The sequence below is a fragment of the Bos indicus genome, chromosome 25 (genome assembly GCF_029378745.1).
Source record: "Bos indicus isolate NIAB-ARS_2022 breed Sahiwal x Tharparkar chromosome 25, NIAB-ARS_B.indTharparkar_mat_pri_1.0, whole genome shotgun sequence".
In the NCBI taxonomy this organism is placed as follows: Eukaryota; Metazoa; Chordata; class Mammalia; order Artiodactyla; family Bovidae; genus Bos; species Bos indicus.
In genome coordinates, this window is record NC_091784.1 from 34,639,645 (window position 1) to 34,660,580 (window position 20,936).

The following is a 20,936-nucleotide window of genomic DNA, read 5'->3' on the forward strand; positions in this document are numbered from 1 at the left end:
ATGGGAGGCCAGGGTGAGAGGGGCCCAGCTTGCACCAGGCCCTGCTGAGAATGCAGAAGTTCTTCCAAGGCTGCTCAGTCTTCTGTCTGCTGTCTCAGGCAGGCACTAGGTGTCATCTTGGCGTCCCTCACCTCCAGCAGCTCAAGTGCTAGCAGGGAGGAGCAGGAGCGCCGAGGCCGCCGTGGGGTGGAGCCTCTTGAGCAGGCACTGGCAGTGCTTTGCCCCCGCTGGGAGGGATCTGACTGGACTTGACGGGCTGTCAGAAGCTCAAATGGGCCAGTCCCTCTTAACTGTTGCCTACGTTTCTAAAGATCCCATCAGAGGAATTCCCTGGCAGTCCAGTGGTTAGGACTGTACACTTCCACTGCTGGGCACCTGGTTTCAATCCATGGTCAGGGAACTAAGATTCCAGGAGCTGCACCGTGTAGCCAAGGGAAAAAAAAACCCAAAAACAAAATTATTAAAAAACAAGATCCCATCAAGCAGTCACTCAGGTGCTGCTCAGACAGCTTTAGGAACGGGGACCACCTACCTCTAGTAGCAGCCATGGCTCTAGAGCCTCATCCTGAGCCAAAATCTGGCTCCCTGTGGTCTCCACCCACTGGTCTTGACTCTGACCTCTGGCTCTATGTGAAGCAGCCCTTTAGACTCAAAGGGCAGCCATCACCTACCTGTATGCCAAACAGATCCCTCAACTGTTCTGCAGGGGACTCAGTCCCAGTCCTTTTTTTCTCTTTATTGTTACTCCAAAGGCGGGCTTCCCAGGTGACTCAGGGGTAAAGAATCTGCCTGTAAGGCAGGAGACCTGGGTTCAATCCTGAGTCGGGAAGATTCCCTGGAGGAGGGCATGGCAACCCACTCCAGTATTCTTGCCTGGAGAATCCCATGGACAGAGATGCCTATCGGGCTACAGTCCATGGGGTTGCAAAGGTCAGGCACAACTGTGCAACTAACACTTACTGTATCAAAGGTGCTGCTGCTGTGGGGTTCCCTTAGAGTTTAAAACTTCAGTAAGAAGTAGTGCCAACCCAGCACTCGCCTCGGTCTAGATGGTTACTTCCCTACTAACGTGGACCGAGGTCACAGTAGCTTCTACAGCACTCTGACTCCTCTCACTGAGAGGATCTTCCTTGACTCCCTGCCAAACTTCGTCTCATCAAACTTGACCTAAGCGGATCCAAGACATGCTCCTACTCTCCCGTCGTCTTGTCCCACCGTCATCAGCCAAGCTGAAGACAGACAGCCTCAGCCTTCGGGGAGCCCCTCCATCACCCAGTGGGCGCGGTCATTTGACAGGCCAGAGAAGGAGCAGGGCCATCCTGATGGGGCCTACAGGGCGCCGAGGAGAGGAGGGTGCACAGCGGTGCGGCCCTTGAGAACTGGGACGCAGCGTGCGCTTCTGTCCAGCAGGGCTGGGAAGTGCAGAGCTAGGAAAAGACTCTCTGGGGTTGGCAACCAGAGAAGGTTTCATGAAAGAGGCGGAAACAGTGCTGGACCCGAAGGACAGCTGGGCTTTGCATGCGCAGAGAGGAAAGGAGGGCCTCTCAAGAGTAGGCAGCTCAGGACCTGAGATGAGGCTGCAGTAGCTGAGAGGCCGGGTGAGGGGTCAGAGAGGAGTCGGGCAGCATGGTCATCTTCATCATCACATTTATTGACGGCCCCTGGGAGGCGGGGCTGGGGACAGAACATACAAAGACAAGGACCTGCCCTCAAAAAGGTTCCATTCTAAGGAGACGGGACAGAAAAATACAGAATGGTCTTTCCAGGGGATGGCCCACTGTCACCCCTGCAGGTCAGAAGCCCCTGGCCTACCTCGCCCCATGGTCTGGAGCCTGAGCGGGGCAGGTAGTGGTAGCCCCATGGCCATGGTGTCCCTGCCCCTGGGCCTGACCCCCTGGCTCCTAGGTGGTGGACCCCAGCACTGGGGGAAAGGTAGGCTCAGGACATGATGGAAAACACTCCGGTCAGCCGTGGCATTGTGCGAGCCCAGCGGAGGGGCAGGGGCGCTAGGGCCCCCTAGGCAGGGCCCCTTGAAGGAGGCGGGCAACTTCCCAGGCCCCTTCGAGTCAAGTTCTTGCACTGGGGCTGGCCCATCACCCAGGAGGCCCCAGCCGGGGAGAAAAAAAAGGCAGAGGTTCCTCAGCGCCAGAGGCATCAGACCCTGCCCACCCCACCCCCAGCCCTCTCTCTGGGCATCTCCCAGTGGACCCTCCTCCCCAGCTCAGCCTCCAGGGCCAGGGCCTGCCTAGGGCCAGGGGGAGGGGCCTGCCCCTCCCCCCACCCAGGCAGTGGGGGAGGAGGAGGAGCCACGCATCAAGTTTGTCTGGGCCCCCCATGGGGGGGCCATACCCTGGATCCTACCGGTGGGGGGGCTCTGGCTGCGAGGGCCGAGGGCTCAGCAGAGGGGCTGGGCCCAGGGGGCACCCGGGGGAGCCCTTCAGTGGGGGCACTGGGCGGGAGTCCAAGGGGGGCAGGCTCCGGGGCACTGCCGGCGGCCCCCGGGCGGCCCCGGTGGGCAGGACTGCGGCAGCGGGGAAGGATTTGGGGGGCTCCGCGGCAGCCGTAGGGGCTGGCTGGCCAGACCGCTCCCGGCGCCGCAGCAGCTCCTGCAGCTTCTCCGCCTGGGTGCGCCTCAGGTGGGCCAGGGCCCGGCCTCGTTGGAAGGCGGGCAGGAAAGCCTCCAGGCTCTGCTCTCCCAGCAGCAGCTGCTCCATCTGCTCCTGGGACAGGAGGGATGGGACAGTTTAGGAGGACCATGACCGAAGACTCAGGGCTGGTCCTCTCTCCCCCATCCTGAATCCCTTCCAATGGACCCCACCGCCCCGGTCTGGGATGGGGCACTGAGTTCCAGCCTCGCCTGCCCCTTGCTGAGTGACTGTGGACCAAGTCCTCTCCTCTCAAGCCTTGATCACGATCACCAGACCTGCCGGGGCAGGGACGAGGGGGTCCAGGGATGGGGACACATGTGAAGGGGACGGGAGTCCATCTCCTCCAGGCCAGGGCCCTCCACCTCCACCCCTCCACACCCTGAGCACTGTGCTCCCTCCCACTGTTCTGGGACGACTGACTGCCCCGGCTCCTCTGTAGCCCCAGCCTAAGCTGCCGGAGATGGTCACAGGAAGCCGGGGGAAAGTCACAGGTGGGGACGGTGGGCCTTGTGTCCAGGGCGGACAGCAATTCAGCAGGCCCTCCTGGGGGCCAGGCACTCAGGGCAGGCTTCCTGGAAGAGGGGCTCTCACGCCTGCAATGTAAGAATCAAGGGGAGGGGACAATGATAGGTTGGGTTCCCCCTCCGGGTCCCCAGGCCCAGCTGCCCCCTCCTCTCACCTCAGCCTCCTGCTCAGCTTCTTCCAGCTCAGCCTGCAGCCAGCCCAGCGCGCAGTGGGGGCTCCAGCGGTGCATGCTGTCCTCTGAGGGCCGCAGAGGGACGCAGTGAATAGCCCCTGCCCTCAGGGCCTGTCACCCTGGACAGACAGGCCGGAGCCCCAGGGCCCACTGCTGACTCTCTCCCTGACCTGTGTGTGCCTCTACGCTTCCCCTCCCCTCTCTGGGGCCTCAGTTTCCTCACCTGGACAACGCCCCACAGCATCAGTTTGTGTGCCCCCCGCACCCCGTCCTGGTGCGAAAGAGGAAGCAGAGGCTGTCTCCTAGAGCACCCCAGGCCCTTGGGCAGCGGGTCCCCTCTTCTCCCAGGGACCCATTCTGGTCTCTCCAACCCAGCTATACTCACCAACTGCTCACTTTCCCAACTTGGGAATTTCCCAGGAGTAGCACCCCTGCAAGCTTGCCCGAAGAAGAGGTGTGCCCAAGTTCCCAACCTTCAGAGCCTGGCAATTCCCAGGCACCCCCCACCCCCACCCCGGGCAGTTCTCCCCGCCGTCCCTCACCCAGTCGCTGCAGCTTGTCTGCACAGCTCTCAGCCACCTCCCGGAGCTCCTGGTACTTGATGGCCAGGGCAGTGCGGCCCATCTCCAGGCGGGGACGCAACGCCAGATTCTCCTTGGCTAGCGCGTAGTTGGAAGCCAGGCACGCCTCGCGCTCCAGCTGCAGGCCTTGGAACTGCCGGCGGGGAAGAGCCCAGAGGCCCATTCAGGGACTCTCCCCACAGCCGCCGACCGCCCCCCCACCCAGGCGGCAGTGCCCACAGGCCAAGCCAAAGGCGCCCCAACCTCAGGATGGCGAGCCAACAGGTGGAGGCGCTGGGAGAGCCCAGACCCCACTTTGCCTCGGTTTCCTAGTCCACAAAGTGAGCTTAAAAACGTCTCCCTTATAGGGTTGTTGGGAGACTGAAGTGAGGAAAACTACGAAGGTCTCTACAAATGTTAGTTAATCTTTAATTTTTCAATTAATATGTCTGCTCAGGTCCCCGAGGAGCCCCCCTCCCTCCTCTGTCCCATTTTCCATGCATGGGCAGCTTCCCTCTCATTCCAGGCCTTTGTCTGCTTCCTCTTCAGGTGTTTGCTCCGAAAACACTCCCCATCCCCTGCTCTGACTCTCCAGAGTGAGGTGTTCACCCTGTCCCTGTCTGGCACCCCCTCACACACACACACCCCTCCTCGCACTCCTCGTCTGCCCTCCAGTGGAATCCCCACACCCCAAGGAATACACACCCCCTTTTCCTCCCCGATCCCCTAGCACCTGCTCCCAGCTCTCCTTCTCTTGCAGAAAGCAGACCCCTTTCTTTCCTGGCCCTGGAGAAGGCTTTTTCCTTCTGTTACTAGGCGGGCCAAGCCTCCCCTCCCTGCCCCTGGAGAACGCACTACCCTCCATCTGTCCCCTATAGGATGCACATGGCCCTCCCGCCTGCCTCCCTCCAATGTACACTTTCCCTTTCCGCCCCCCACAGACAACCAGCCCGGGCCTATCTCCTGTGAAATATACAACTTTCTCTCATGGTGGCCTATGGAACACACACCTCAGCTTTCAGTACCCCTCCCCAACGGAAAACACAAAGCCCCTTCTTCCACCCCCGGCATACGGACACCCTCCCAACGGTGCCCCCAGGTGTCAAACAGGCCCCTAGTTCTCCCTATGGAAGGCGCCTCCCCTTTCTGGCCCTACAGAACGTGGGTGTGCGAGCCAGGGCCCCCCACAACACAGCCGCCCCCCGGAACACACCTCCCTGGAGCATCCGCCGTAGGACACGCCTCGCGGCCATCCCTGGGGTGCACGGGCGCCTCCCTGGGTCTCCGGCGCGCCCCACCCGCCCCAGGCCAGCTCCGGGCGCCCCCTCCCCCGGGGGCGGCTCCGCCGGGCCCACTCGTACGTGCCAGGCTCCGGCGGCCCCGCGGCCCGGCCAGCGCGGCCCTTCGGTCGGTCGGCAGGTCCGACAGGCCGCGGCCCGTCCCCCGCGCCCCCCGCCCGCGCCCCCCGTGCTACCTTCCTGCTGAGCCGCACGATCCGGTCCAGCTTGGGCTCATCCTGAAGCAGGTCCCGGAGCTGCCCGGTGCTGAGGATCCCAAAGCGCCCCGGGCTGCCGGGCTCCGGCCCCGCCCGCGCCGCCCGGGCCCGGTACATGCCGCCCGCCCGCGCCCCCAGCTCGGCTGCTGGCTCGGCCCGCTCGGCCCGCTCCGCCCCGGCTCCGCTCCGCTCCGGCTCCGGCTCCGGGATCCGGCTCGGGCTCGATCTCCGGCGGCGCGCGGCGCTCCGCCGCCAGAGGGCGCCCCGCCCGCTCTTAAAGGGGCCGCGGCGTGGAGGCTGGGGGTGGGGCGCGGAGGGGGCGGGCCGCACCCCTTCCCACCCCGGTGGCGGCGCGCCTCCCGCACCCGCGGATATCCTGGCAACCCATCATCCTTCCGCCGTCTGGATCTCTAGGGCCGCCTCTCTCCGCTCCCCTTCTCTCGGCCTTCAGTCACCACGCCTCCAGGCACGGACTCTCCTACCCCAGGCGTTTACAGGTTGCAAGGCTGTTTCACATTTACCCCTTGAATTCGAACGATTTTCTGAATTTGGCCAGGCTCCAGAAGCTCCTGACCTGCTGATGACTTGGATAAGTCATTCACCTCCCCCAGCCTCAGTTTTCCCTTCTACAAAATGGGGCGATGATACACAAAGTGAGGAAAAGAGGCAGTGAATGTTGAGTTCCTTGGTTTAGTCGCTAAGTCATGTCGGACTCATTGGCGAAGCCATGGACTGTAGCCCGCCAGGCTCTTCTGTCCATGGGATTTCTCAGGCAAGAATACTGGAGTGGGTTGCCATTCCCTTCTCCAAGGGATCTTCCCAACCCAGGGATCAAACCCTCGCCTCTTGCTTTGGCAGGTGGATTCTTGACCACTGAGCCGCCAGGGAAGCCTGTAGAGTCTCTTACCTGTAGTTAAATGAATACCTGATATGAATTACTGTTATTTCAGAGATGAGGATACAGATTCTCAGAGATGATGTCACCTACCCAAAATCACGTTCTAGGTGAAAGACAGACAATCTCAGTTCTTCCTGTATATGCAGGTCCTCAATCCAGCTAGAGGACGGAGGGTGTGCTGGAGATGTCTGAGAAAGAGACAGACAGATGGAATGGGGCAGGACAGGCTTGCTGATGCATTGTGAAGGCAACGCTTTGCCCACATTTTTCAAAACATTTATTTTTATTTATTTGGCTGTGTTGGTTCTTACTTGCCACATGTGGGATCTTTTTTTGTTGCGTCATGTGGGAGCTAGTTCCCCAACCAGGGATTGAGCCTAAACCCCCTGCATTGGGAGTGCAGAGTCTTAGCCACTGGACCACCAGGGAAGTCCTCTTCCTCCACATTTTTATGGTAACTGAAATTTGGTTTTCCTTCTCCAGACTCAGTTGGAACATCACCACTTCCAGGAAACCCTCTTTACCTCCCCAGGCGGCGTTGTGTGCCCCACAGTCCCTGCTGTCCCTCCATCAGGATCCTGGATATTATCAAGAGCCCTGCCACAGGTCCCAGTTTATGAGCTCCTTGGTTCTTCTGTGTCTCCTCCAGACCCACTATTTCCGCCGTTCTTCCAGGGGCCTCCTAGACATTCCCTCCTGTCTGGCCCACCTTTGGCCCCCCTCCTCCAATCTTTCTTCACTCTAAGAGGCCTTGGTGAGATCTGATGGGAGCTCTTCCCTCAGCTTGTCCCTCTTCGTCACCAACCCCTCTTTATTCTACACCCACCCCAATGCCTTTCCTTCCCTCTCGCCTCCAGGAAGAGAAACCTCCCCTCATTCCAAAGTTAACGAAGTACCCTTGCTATGGGTCTCACCTTCACCTTGCCTCCTCTGAGAGCCTTCCCCCCTACTGTGGTTAGTTATGTCTCTCTCTCTCTTTTAAAAAAAATTATTTATTTACTTATTTAGTTGGCTGCATCAGGTCTTAGTTGCAACAGGCAGAATCTTTGTTGCCACATGAACAGTCTTTCATTGCAGTGCAAAGACTCTAGTTGTTGCATGAAGGCTCAGTAGTTGGGGCGCCCTGGACCCGGGATCCGACCTGTGTACCCTGCATAGCAGAACGGATTCTTTTTTTAGTTAATATGTTTACAAAATATTTATTAAGCTTCGCTGGTCTTAGATGTGGCACGCAGGATGTGCAATCTTTCAGTTGCGGTATGCGAACTCTTAGTCATGGCATGTGGGGTCCAAGTTTCCTGGCCAGGGATCGAAGCCCAGGCCCCCTGCATTGGGAGTGTGAAGTCTAAGCCACTGGATCACCAAGGAAGTTCATATGTCTCTCTTTCTCTGTCTCTTTCATGTTTAATTTCTGCCTTTAGACTGATACGTCCCTTTCACCCCCACCCAGTATTTTAAAAAGTACCCGGTTATGAACTGAGTGTGTGCTCAGTCATGTCCAGCTCTGTGCGACCCCATGGACTGTAGTCTGCCAGGCTCCTCTGTCCATGGGATTTCCCAGGCAAGAATACTGGAGTGGGTTGCCATTTCCCTCTGTATGAACTGAGTACCCCGCCCCCCAGTTGGTATTTTGAAATCCTAGCCTCCAATGTGATGATATTTGGAGGTGGGGTTTTGGGAGGTAAGTAGATGAGGTCATGAAAGTGGGTTCCCATGATGGGATTAGTGTCCTTCTAAGAAGAGGAAAAGAGACCAAAGTTTTTTCTCTCTCCACCATATGGGGTCACAGTTAGAAGGCCACCATCCGCGAATCAGGAAAAGAACCCTTACCAGAAGCCAAATCTGCTGGCACCTTAATCTCGGGCTTCCCAGCCTCCAGAATTATGAGATAGGCATCTTTTGTTTAAGCCACCCAGTGTGTGGTGTTTTGTTGTGACAGTCCAAGCCAACCAACATGCCATCTACACCCTGCACTCCGTGCATTCGTTTCCTCATCAGCATGTGTGTGCGCTCAGCTGTGTCCAACCCTTTGCAACCCCATGAATTGTATCCCGCCAAGCTCCTCTGTCCACGGAATTCTCCAGGCAAGAATACTGGAGTGGGTTGCTACTTCCTACTCCAGGGGATCTTTCCCATCTAGGGACCGAAGCCATGCCTCCTGCATTGGCAGGTGGATTCTTTACCACTGAGCCACCTGGGAAGCCCCCATTTCCTTATACCTCCCCTTATTCCTTGACTGACTCTGACTTCACCCCACCACCACTTCAAGGACCCTGCTCTAGCCAAGGTCATAGACCGCTTCTGAGTTCCAGAGCCCTTCTTTCTCACATTCAACACCATCGACCACCATCTCTTTCCTGAGCATATAGCAGTCAGAATCCAGACATTTCACAAGTGTCAAGTTGGCAAAAATTAAAAAGTCAGGTAATATCAAGTGTTGGTGAGGTTGGGGAGTGACAGGAATGCTTACATGCTGCTAGTGGGAGAGAGAATCAGTTCACTGGAGAGCAATTTGACAAACTCGTAAAGAACATTCAATGTGCAGTGGACAGAGTAATAGACCCCAAAGTTGGCCACGTACTCATCCCTGAGACCTGTGGATATGTCACCTTCCATGGTGAAAAGAACTTTGCAGCTGTGATTAAATCAACGATCTTGTGATGCAGAGAGTATGCTGGATCACCCAGGTGCGCCCATTGTAGTCACAGGGGTTCTTAGAAGGGAGAGGCAGGAGGGTCAGAATCAGAGAAGACACAACAATAAAATTGGAGTGCTGGAGTCAGTGAGAAACTTGAAGGCAGTACGTTGCTGGCTTTGAAGACGGAGAAAGAAGCCACAATCAAGCAGCCTCTAGAAACTGGAAAACACAAGGAAGTGGGTTCTCCCCGAGACATGCTAGAGGGGGTGCGCCCCTGCCAGTATCCTAACTTCAGTCCAGGGACATCTATCACAGACTCCTGACATCCAGAACTGTAAGAGATTCTGTCTGTGTTGTTGGGTCCAGCGGCTGGGACTCTGTGCTCCCAATGCAGGGGACTCGGGTTCAAGCCCTGGTCAAGGAACTAGATCCCACATGCCACAACTAAGAGTTCACATGCCGCAACTTACTTCCTGCATGCCGAGACGAAGATTCGAGATCGCACATTCTGCAGCTAAGACCCAGGGCAGCCAAACAAATAATGAATAAATAAATTATCTGTGTTGTTTGGCAATTTGTTATAGTAGCAATAAGCAGCTAATACAGACTTCTTGGAACATTCACTGCCTTGGACTGGAAGACAAGAACAGGAATGTTTGCAGTGACTCTACTTGTAATAACAAGAAACTAGAAACAGCCCAAATGTCCAGGGCAACAGAAGACTTCATACTACACACAGAAATGGGCACGTTGCAGCTACACATGTCAATCTGGCTAAATCTCACAAACAATACCTCAAATAAAGGCAGCAGTCTCAGAAGAGTACACTCAGTATAATAATGTTTATGTAAAATTTAGAAACATGCAGAGCCATACTTCATATTGCTTGGAGATATGTACAAAGTACGGGAACAATAAATAACCAAATTCAGCAGTGTGGCAGTCTGGCAGAGGATGGAATTGAGAAGGCAACAGAGGGGACTTCAATGGCATTAAGAGATAGTTCAGGGATTTCCCTGGCAGTCCAGTGGTTAAGACTCCATTCTGCCAATGCAGGCGGTATGGGTTCAACCCCTGGTAGGGAACTAAGATCCCAAAAGATTTTTTTTTTAATTAGAATTAAAGAGATAGTTCGGTTTCTTAGACTGAGTGTAGGTACACACAGGTGAATACTTTGGGATAAGTGCTGCGCTCAATATGGCAGCAAATCTGTAAAACGCAGCAGTGGCCACAGGACTGGAAAAGGTCAGTTTTCATTCCAGTCCCAAAGAAAGGCAATGCCAAAGAATGCTCAAATGACCGCACACTTGCACTCATCTCACACGCTAGTAAAGTAATGCTCAAAATTCTCCAAGCCAGGCTTCAGCAATATGTGAACTGTGAACTTCCTGATGTTCAAGCTGGTTTTAGAAAAGGCAGAGGAACCAGAGATCAAATTGCCAACATCCGCTGGATCATGGAAAAAGCAAGAGACTTCCAGAAAAACATCTATTTCTGCTTTATTGACTATGCCAAAGCCTTTGACTGTGTGGATCACAATAAAGTGTGGAAAATTCTGAAAGAGATGGGAATACCAGACCACCTGACCTGCCTCTTGAGAAATCTGTATGCAGGTCAGGAAGCAACAGTTAGAACTGGACATGGAACAACAGACTGGTTCCAAATAGGAAAAGGAGTACGTCAAGGCTGTATATTGTCACCCTGCTTATTTAACTTCTATGCAGAGTACATCATGAGAAACGCTGGGCTGGAAGAAACACAAGCTGGAATCAAGATTGCCAGGAGAAATGTCAATAACCTCAGATATGCAGATGACACCACCCTTATGGCAGAAAGTGAAGAGGAACTAAAAAGCCTCTTGATGAAAGTGAAAGTGGAGAGTGAAAGAGTTGGCTTAAAGCTCAACATTCAGAAAACGAAGATCATGGCATCCGGTCCCATCACTTCATGGGAAATAGATGGGGAAACAGTGGAAACAGTGTCAGACTTTATTTTTTTGGGCTCCAAAATCACTGCAAATGGTGACTGCAGCCATGAAATTAAAAGACGCTTACTCCTTGGAAGGAAAGTTATGACCAACCTAGATAGCATATTGAAAAGCAGAGACATTACTTTGCCAACAAAGGTCCGTCTAGTCAAGGCTATGGTTTTTCCAGTGGTCATGTATGGATGTGAGAGTTGGACTGTGAAGAAGGCTGAGCGCCGAAGAATTGATGCTTTTGAACTGTGGTGTTGGAGAAGACTCTTGAGAGTCCCTTGGACTGCAAGGAGATCCAACCAGTCCATTGTGAAGGAGATCAGCCCTGGGATTTCTTTGGAGGGAATGATGCTAAAGCTGAAACTCCAGTACTTTGGCCACCTCATGCGAAGAGTTGACTCATTGGAAAAGACTCTGATGCTGGGAGGGATTGGGGGCAGGAGGAGAAGGGGACGACAGAGGATGAGATGGCTGGATGGCATCACTGACTCGATGGACGTGAGTCTGGGTGAACTCTGGGAGTTGGTGATGGACAGGAAGGCCTGGCGTGCTGCGATTCATGGGGTTGCAAAGAGTCGGACACGACTGGGCGACTGAACTGAATGAACTGAACTGAAAATTTTTATACAAAATTGGTGGTTCAGAGGTAAAAGAATTCACCTGCCAATGCAGGAGATGCAGGAGACACAGGTTTGATCCCTGGGTCAGATCCCCTGGAGAGGGAATAGCAACCCACTCCAGTACTCTTGCCTGGAAAATCCCATGGACAGTGGAGCCTGGTGGGCTATATAGTCCATGGGGTCGCAAAGAGTCGGATATGCCTAAATGACTGAGCACACATGCTCACCCAATAATTTTAAGGGTATATTTTTAGACCTTAGCTTTGAAGTCAGACAGCTTGAAGTCAGCCTGGGTCCCTTTCTGAGCTCTGCTGCTTCCTATGTGACCAAGAGCAAATTCCTTAATTCCCAGAGTCTCAATGATACCATCTCTGAAGTGGATGGTTGAAGGATTCAGTGACTTGCTATGTATCTAACACAATGCCTGCCACTTGGTCGTGCTCCAGAAACAGCAGCTGCAATGGGTTCCTCTTTCTAGAAACAATTCCTTCAATTTAACTTATGGAGCACCTACTCTCTGCCAGGGATTCCCAGGGGCTGCCGGAAGAAAGGGGACACTTTATTCTTGGGGTTCTGCTCCCTGGTTCAGTCTTTAAATTCATTATTCTCCAAGGATTCAATCATTACCCCCTTAAAAAAAAAAAAAAAAAAAAGCAGCTTTATTGAGATACATACCACACAAGTCAACAACTTAAATTGTACAATTCTATGGGTTTTGGTATATTCACAAAATTGTGAATCCATTGGCACAATTTTAGAACATTTTCATCACCCCTAAAAGAAACTGTACCTGGAATTCCCTGGTGGTTCAAAGGTTATGACTCCATGCTTCCACTGCAGGGGGTATGGGTTCGATCTCTGGGCAGGGAATTCAGATCCCACAAGGTGAAACAACAAAAACAAACCAAAACTCTCTACTCATTAACAGTGATTCCCCAGTTCCTCCAAACCCCCACTCCCACCACCAGCCCCAGACAGCTAACCTACTTGCCTGCTCTGGACATTTCACATTAACGGAATTCTTTAATATGTGGTCTTTCGTGGCCAACTTCTTTAAAAACAGAATGTTTTTAAGATTCATTCTTGAGAAAAAAGTGAAAGTGAAAGTCGCTCAGTCGTGTCCAACTCTGCGATCCCATGGACTATACAGTCCCTGGAATTCTCCAGGCCAGAATACTGGAGTGGGTAGCCTTTCCCTTCTCCAGGGGATCTTCCTGACCCAGGAATTGAACTGGAGTCTCCTACATTGCAGTCGGATTCTTTACCAGCTGAGCTCAATTCCTTTTGACTTTTTGGTGGTACGTGCATGACACAAAATTTACCATTTTAATCATTTTAAAGAAGGTTCCAGTTCCTTCACCAACACTTGTTATTGTCTATCTTTCTTTAAATTATAATTCTCCTAGTGGGTATGAAGTGTTGTCTCATGATTTTGATTTGCATTTCTCTGATGACTCATGATGTTCACCATCTTTTCTTATGCGATTTGTTGTTTTTAATATCTGCTTTACAGAAATGTCTACTCTGATCCTTTGCCCATATTTGTCTCTTTATTATTGAGTTTGTAAGAGTTCTTTATATATTCTGGACACTAGTCCTTTATCAGGGATATGGTTTATAATTTTTCCCATTCTGTAGGTTGTCTTTTCACTTTCTTGATGGGGCCCTTTGATGCACACAAGTTTTTACAAAAAGTTTGATGAAGTCCTATTTATTTTTTTCTTCCGCTGCTTTGTGCTTTGGCATCATATCTAAGAAATCATTTTATAACTCTAGATCATAAAAATTCACCATTATGTTTTCTTCTAAGGTTTTATAGTTTTTAGCTCTTCCATTTAGGTCATTGGTCCATTTTGAACTAATCTTTGTATATGGTGGGAGTTAGGGGTCTGCCTTCATACTTTTGCATGTGGACATCCAGTTATTCTAGAACAGATACATACACATCCTCTTTTAAAATCCAGACCTCACACCATTTCATGCCAGTCAGAATGGCTGCTATCCAAAAGTATACAAGCAATAAATGCTGGAGAGGGTGTGGAGAAAAGGGAACCCTCTTACACTGTTGGTGGGAATGCAAACTAGTACAGCCACTATGGAGAACAGTGTGGAGATTCCTTAAAAAACTGGAAATAGAACTGCCATATGACCCAGCAATCCCACTGCTGGGCATACACACCGAGGAAACCAGAATTGAAAGAGACACATGTACCCCAATGTTCATCGCAGCACTGTTTATAATAGCCAGGACATGGAAGCAACCTAGATGCCCATCAGCAGATGAATGGATAAGAAAGCTGTGGTACATATACACAATGGAGTATTACTCAGCTATTAAAAAGAATACATTTGAATCAGTTCTAATGAGGTGGATGAAACTGGAGCCTATTATACAGAGTGAAGTAAGCCAGAAAGAAAAACACCAATACAGTATACTAACGCATATATATGGAATTTAGAAAGATGGTAACGACAACCCTGTATGCGAGACAGCAAAAGAGACACAGATGTATAGAACAGTCTTTTGGACTCTGTGGGGGAGGGCAAGGGTGGGATGATTTGGGAGAATGGCATTGAAACATGTATATTATCATATGTGAAACAAATCACCAGTCCAGGTTCGATGCATGATACAGGGTGCTCGGGGCTGGTGCACTGGGATGACCCAGAGGGATGGGATGGGGAGGGAGTTGGGAGGGGGGTTCAGGATGGGGAACACATGTACACCTGTGGTGGATTCATGTCAATGTATGGCAAAACCAATACAGTATTGGCTAATTTAATTAGCCTCCAATTAAAATAAATTTATATTAAAAAAAGAAAAGGCAATAAAATAAAATCCGGACCTCAGTTCAGTTCAGTTCAGTCGCTCAGTCATGTCTGACTCTTTGCGACCCCATGAATCGCAGCACGCCAGGCCTCCCTGTCCATCACCAACTCCCGGAGTTCACTCAAACTCACGTCCATCGAGTCAGTGATGCCATCCAGCCATCTCATCCTCTGTCGTCCCCTTCTCCTCCTGCCCCCAATCCCTCCCAGCATCAGAGTCTTTTCCAATGAGTCAACTCTTCGCATGAGGTGGCCAAAGTACTGGAGTTTCAGCTTTAGCATAATTCCTTCCAAAGAACACCCAGGCAGGTACACAGAAATAGATTAATAGTAATTCTTATTTTTTGATACACTCTTTTCTTTGGTGTCTACTTGGCCTGCATTTATTTCATTTATTTGTGGATTTATTCATCTATAATGAGCACCAGTGAATCTACCACTCAACCCCAGAACTGGAACCTCACCAAAACCTTACATTTGGGTGTTCCTACCTTGCTTGCTCACACCCCTGAATTTGGGATTATCACTCCTCCGTCACCTTTTTTATCCCCGTGTGCGTGTGGGATCTTAGTTCCCCAACCAGAGATTGAACCCAGTCCCCACATTGCAAGGTGGATTCTTAACCACTGGACCACCAGGGAAGTCCCCTCTTTAGCCAGTTCTCCTGACATTTACAAGTGTATCGTTTTGTTAACAAAGAATCTGTTCTGGGGCTGAATCTAGAATCTTGAATGAGGCCCAAGAACTTTGGTCAAGTGACAGTCAGTCCCTTCTGCTGGGTAAATCCTCCACCCACCTCCCCAAGACGGTTGTGTGGTCCTCGCCCAGCTCAGGCGGACTGACCACTCCTGGGCTGAGCTCCCCACCCCTTTCTGGCCCTCCACTGCCTCCCTCTAGTTCTAGCAAATCTGACCAGTCTTGCCTTTGATGGAAACTTACAGCTCCCTATCCTCTCCCAGATGGAGACTACATTACTTTGTCTAATGCCTGTGTTCCTCTTTTTTCCTTTTTCCTTTTGCCCATCTCATACTCAACCTCTAGATCCTCTTCCAGTCATGCCAGACTCTTGACCATTCCTCAGTCTCACATTGCATCTCTGCACCTCTCCTGCTTTTGCCCTAGATGTCCCACCACCCAGAATGCCTTCCTCTCAATGCCTTATCCTAAAGCTATTGAAGAACAGACCCATCCTTTTGGCTCAGCACATACCTCCTCCTGCACAGGCAGAATCCATCCTTCCTTCCCAGCCCACTCTATCCCAGCCCCGATCCCAGCCTGACCTGTGCCAGAGTCATTAAAGACTCATCCATGCTCCCTCTTGTTAGACAGTTCAGTTCAGTTCAGTCGCTCAGTCGTGTCTGACTCTTTGCGACCCCGTGAATCACAGCACGCCAGGCCTCTCTGTCCATCACCAACTCCCAGAGTTTACCCAGACTCACATCCATCGAGTCAGTGATGTCATCCAGCCATCTCATCCTCTGTCGTCCCCTCTTCCTCCTGCCCCCAATCCCTCCCAGCATCAGAGTCTTTTCCAATGAGTCAACTCTTCGCATGAGGTGGCCAAAGTACTGGAGTTTCAGCTTTAGCATCATTCCCTCCAAAGAAATCCCAGGGCTGATCTCCTTCACAATGGACTGGTTGGATCTCCTTGCAGTCCAAGGGACTGTCAAGAGTCTTCTCCAACACCACAGTTCAAAAGCATCAATTCTTCGGCGCTCAGCCTTCTTCACAGTCCAACTCTCACATCCATACATGACCACTGGAAAAACCATAGCCTTGACTAGACGGACCTTTGTTGGCAAAGTAATGTCTCTGCTTTTCAATATGCTATCTAGGTTGGTCATAACTTTCCTTCCAAGGAGTAAGCGTCTTTTAATTTCATGGCTGCAGTCACCATTTGCAGTGATTTTGGAGCCCAAAAAAATAAAGTCTGACACTGTTTCCACTGTTTCCCCATCTATTTCCCATGAAGTGATGGGACCGGATGCCATGATCTTCGTTTTCTGAATGTTGAGCTTTAAGCCAACTCTTTCACTTTCCACTTTCACTTTCATCAAGAGACTTTTTAGTTCCTCTTCACTTTCTGCCATAAGGGTGGTGTCATCTGCATATCTGAGGTTATTGACATTTCTCCTGGCAATCTTGATTCCAGTTTGTGTTTCTTCCAGCCCAGCGTTTCTCATGATGTACTCTGCATAGAAGTTAAATAAGCAGGGTGACAATATACAGCCTTGACGTACTCCTTTTCCTATTTGGAACCAGTCTGTTGTTCCATGTCCAGTTCTAACTGTTGCTTCCTGACCTGCATACAGATTTCTCAAGAGGCAGGTCAGGTGGTCTGGTATTCCCATCTCTTTCAGAATTTTCCACACTTTATTGTGATCCACACAGTCAAAGGCTTTGGCATAGTCAATAAAGCAGAAATAGATGTTTTTCTGGAAGTCTCTTGCTTTTTCCATGATCCAGAGATGTTGGCAATTTGATCTCTGGTTCCTCTGCCTTTTCTAAAACCCGCTTGAACATCAGGAAGTTCACAGTTCACATATTGCTGAAGCCTGGCTTGGAGAATTTTGAGCATCACTTTACTAGCATGTGAGATGAGTGCAATTGTGCGGTAGTTTGAGCATTCTTTGGCATTGCCTTTCTTTGGGATTGGAATGAAAACTGACCTTTTCCAGTCCTGTGGCCACTGCTGAGTGTTCCAACTTTGCTGGCATATTGAGTGCAGCACTTTCACAGCATCATCTTTCAGGATTTGAAATAGCTCAACTGGAATTCCATCACCTCCACTAGCTTTGAAAGAGGGCTTCCCAGGTGGCGCTAGTGGTAAAGAATCTGCCCACCAATGCAAGTAGACATAAGAGACGCGGGTTCAATCCCTGGGAGGGGAAGGATCCCCTGGGGGAGAGCGTGGCAACCCACTCCAGTTCTTGCCTGGAGAATCCCATAGACAGAGGAGACTGGCGGGCTACAGTCCATAGAGTCACACAGAGTCAGACACGACTGAAGTGACTTAGCATGCAAGCACACACATACCCTAAATAGTGCATGAGACATACTCGAACTTAAAAAATATTTCTTATTTATGAATACTTTTTGGCCTGTCCCTGTCGTCTCTCTGGGCTGCTACCCTGTGAGTGTCCAGGGTGTTTGTGGAATGAATGCTAAGAATCAGGAGGAATGTAGGGACCCAGAAAGGGAGGTCACACAAGGGGAGATCAGTGGGCCCTAGGAGGCAAGGGGGGATGAGGGAAGGGGATTCAGGAAAGTGGTGGGGTTCAGGGAGGAGGACAGAGCCTCAAGGATGAGCATAGAAGGTGGGGAGTGGTTCCGGGAGAGGGCAGGGTCATAGAAAGACACAGGGACCCAGCGGGAAAAGATGTCAGAAAGAGGTTCCAGGAGGAACCGGAGCTTAAGGAGGTAGAGGCTGTGGAGGAGGAGATTAGGGAAGTAAGGGGTAGGGGTGTGAGAAGGGGAGGGCTGCTCTGAAGGAATGGGAGTGGGGATCCTAAGGGTGAAGGGAAATCAGAGACGGAGGTGGTCGGAACCCAACACCGCATGGAGCTGGCTTCCAGGGGAATGAATGGTGCTCAGATAGCCTGATGGGAACTCAAGAGAGCTAAGAGGGGCTGGGGCTCAGAGTGTAACTGCGGCCTCCCAGGCGCTGCCTTTGCCCACCTGGGCCTGGCTCCACACCTGTGGCTCCTCCTCTCTCCAACCCAGCCCTAGATTTGGGCGCCGGGCACCAAGCCCCCGCGGAGCCGGGGGAGGGGGTGTGTGGGGTGGGGTGGGGGTGGTTAAAGGTGATCAGGCACGAGCGGGTCGCAGACGGGGAGTGGCAGGCGCCTGAGCCCATAGCCCGGGCCACAGCTGCCCCACGGCCCGCCAGCTGGGTGAGCGGCTGCCACCCACGTGCTAAGGAGAGAAGGAGGCACCGGATCAAGGGGCAAAGGACATCCCAAGCAGGCGGGGAGGGCGGGGGCCCCGGCAGTGCCAGAGTCCACACCCACTGCTAAAAGCCCGGCCGGGGACGCAGCGCAGTGCACAGAGCCCTCTGCCGCCGGCGTAGAGAAGACACCGAGAGGCAGCGGCCGCGGCCCCGAGCATCCCGCGTGCGCCCCCGACGCCGCCCGGGGAGACCCGGTGGCCCTGGCTGGGCGCCACCCCGCCCGCAGATAGCGCGGAATCCAAGTAAGGGGTATGGAGGGGCAGGGGGGGACAGGTGCTTAGCCCTAGGGGAGTCGGAGCCTCGCTCACGCGGACCTTAGTCTCCCCACCTGTCAAAGAGGGAGGGGCGCTCCTATGGCTCTGCCGAGCATTAGGGGTTAATAGTCTCGCGAACCTGCCTGCCTCCCTGAAGTTCAGCTGCCTCGAGAAGGAGGCAATTTCATACCCTAGAGAAGGCTCGAGATCAAGAATCGGAGAAGAATTCATCGTGCTTCCCAGGCTCCCCGCTGTCTCAGTCCCACCAGCTGGGTGGGACTGAATCTCCGGCCAGGGGTGAGGATGAGGGGAGAGGTCAGGTGCCCAGGGGACTCTCCAGGGAGCTGAGTGTGGGCCAGGAAGCAAGAGGAAGGACCTTCCTCCCTATTGTCGCCCCCTGCCCTGGGCAGGTGTGGGTGCCTGTAGAGAAGCTGGTTCCAGGTGGGCCGGTGGGTCAGGGACAAGGACCCAGACTTCTCCTGGCTGGACAGGGAGAAGCCGTGTGGATTCCCAGCCACCAGGCTTCTAGCCAACAGGCAGGAGCCAGGCAAGTGGTGCAAGGCACCCATGCTGGCTCCTACCGACGTGAGAAGGAGCTTCCCACCGGCTCCCCAGCCACCCTGCCCCCATTCCAGGTCTGCTGAGTCCACCTGCAGGGTCAGGAAGCCAGAGTCAGGCCTGGTCTCTTGTCTGTGGCTGGCTGTGTGACCTTGGGCACGTTACCTCCTTTTTCTGGGCCTGGCTCTCCCTCTTGGGACTTAGGGAGGCTTGTTCCTGGGCCAATGGTATAGAAACAGGGACAGAATAAATTGGGGCCGCTTCAGAGGACCGGGCAGCCCCCTCCAAGCCAGGTGGGTCTGGTCCTTGCCAAGGGGGATGATGTTGGAGGCTCAGCTGAATCAGGTGGCAGACGGGGCCAAGGATCTAGCCCCTGCCTCTATCTTACCCAGATCCTCTCAACACCTGCTCAGATCCTCAGAAGAGGGGGCTGGGACTCTCAGGTCTGGGAACCTGAGCAGTGGGCTCAGGCCCACCCTAGGGAGGCTTAGCGCCTCAGCCTCAGGGCAGGGACGGCTCCTGGAGGAGAGGGAGAATCCCACTGAGGAGCTCTGAGATGTGGCAGCCAGGAGTTCCCTCTTTTGTGAGGGTGACTCTTCTGACTGTGCCCCTCCACACCCCCCCTTATCCCCTAAGTCAGTTCAGCCACTCAGTTGTGTCCGACTCTTTGCTACCCCCTGAACTTCAGCACGCCAGGCCTCCCTGTCCATCACCAACTCCCGGAGCTTGCTCAAACTCGTGTCCATTGAGTCGGTGATGCCATCCAACCATCTCCGCCGTCTCCTTCTCCTCCTGCCTTCAATCTTTCCCAGCGTCAGGGTCTTTCCCAATGAGTCAGTTCTTTGTATCAGGTGACCAATGTATTACCCTTGTAAGGACACAGTCTATCTGAGACCTGGGCTCAGGGCTCGGGCGGGGATCAGGACTCAACCTGGGCCTAGGTGAGAGGGCTGCTGGGAGCTGGGGTCAGGGCCCCACCTGGGGTCCTGGAATGCTGTGAATGAAACTGTCTGATACGGGTGCACGTGACTTTTGTAAACTGAGGTGGATGGTAATAAGCACCGGCAAATGGAAGTGGGAGGGGCGGCTTTTTGGAGGCTCCATGACCTCACTTGCGAAAACACTCAGACTCCCCTCCCAGGGTCCTCCTTCTGAGGCTGCCCTTGACCCTGCTGCTGGCCCTGTGATGGGCAAAAACAGGTTTTGGAGCTGTCAGGCTGGCAGAAGCCATCTTTAGGTCAATTCTCACTCCTTGATCAGGGCTGAGGAAGAGATTTGGGCTCGGATGTGAAGCAGAGGAAGGAGACTCAAGGGAGCTGGGAGTCGGGGCAGGAACCAAAATTTCTTGTACACCTACTGTGTGACAGGCATGCACCTACTGTGTGCTGGGCACTGTGTGGGGCTTTTCTGTCGCTGTTTCTTTCTTTCTAATAACCTGAGATGGAAAGGGTATTCTATCCACTTTACCGATGAGGAAACAGAGGCTCAGAAAAGTCAAGGCACTGGCTTAAAGTCAGGCAGGGCTGGGATTCAAACTCAGGCAGCCTAATTCCAAAGCTTCTATTCCCCCTGCTGCCTCTGACTTTTCTCCAGGTGACCCTGTCCTCTCTGCTCATCTATAGATGACTCTGCTCATCTATAACCTGGGTCTAAGCATTCTTACCCGGACTGCTGGGCAACGTGAGTGTGTGTGTGTTCTGTATTCAAAACGCAGCACACTAGAAGGGGTGTGTTCATGGGTGCTCGTAGGTGTCCTCATGGCCTGTGCCCACCGCATCCATTTCCCCATCTGTCTTTCCTCCTCCTGAGATA

General features: G+C 52.9%; 1 protein-coding gene across 1 annotated transcript; it reads right to left on the reverse strand.

The window, feature by feature from the left end:
- Positions 1 to 1,630: 1,630 nt before the first annotated feature.
- VPS37D (VPS37D subunit of ESCRT-I) lies at positions 1,631 to 5,611 on the reverse strand. The gene is made up of 4 exons (XM_070780040.1): positions 5,380 to 5,611; positions 3,888 to 4,059; positions 3,328 to 3,410; positions 1,631 to 2,720 (listed from the first exon to the last, which is right to left on the reverse strand). The coding sequence occupies exons 1-4, from the start codon at positions 5,515 to 5,517 to the stop codon at positions 2,358 to 2,360; spliced, it is 756 nt and encodes a 251-aa protein (XP_070636141.1). The 5' UTR covers positions 5,518 to 5,611; the 3' UTR covers positions 1,631 to 2,357.
- Between the last annotated feature and the right edge of the window lie 15,325 nt (positions 5,612 to 20,936).

Bases quoted from the DNA above. Each gene is read 5' to 3' on its own strand.
- VPS37D (XM_070780040.1), bottom strand. From the start codon at position 5,517: ATGTACCGGGCCCGGGCGGCGCGGGCGGGGCCGGAGCCCGGCAGCCCG. The intron at 4,060-5,379 runs GTAGCACGGGGG...CCCCGCCGGCAG, and splicing joins TCGTGCGGCTCAGCAGGAAG to TTCCAAGGCCTGCAGCTGGA. The intron at 3,411-3,887 runs GTGAGGGACGGC...TGCGGCCCTCAG, and splicing joins AGACAAGCTGCAGCGACTGG to AGGACAGCATGCACCGCTGG.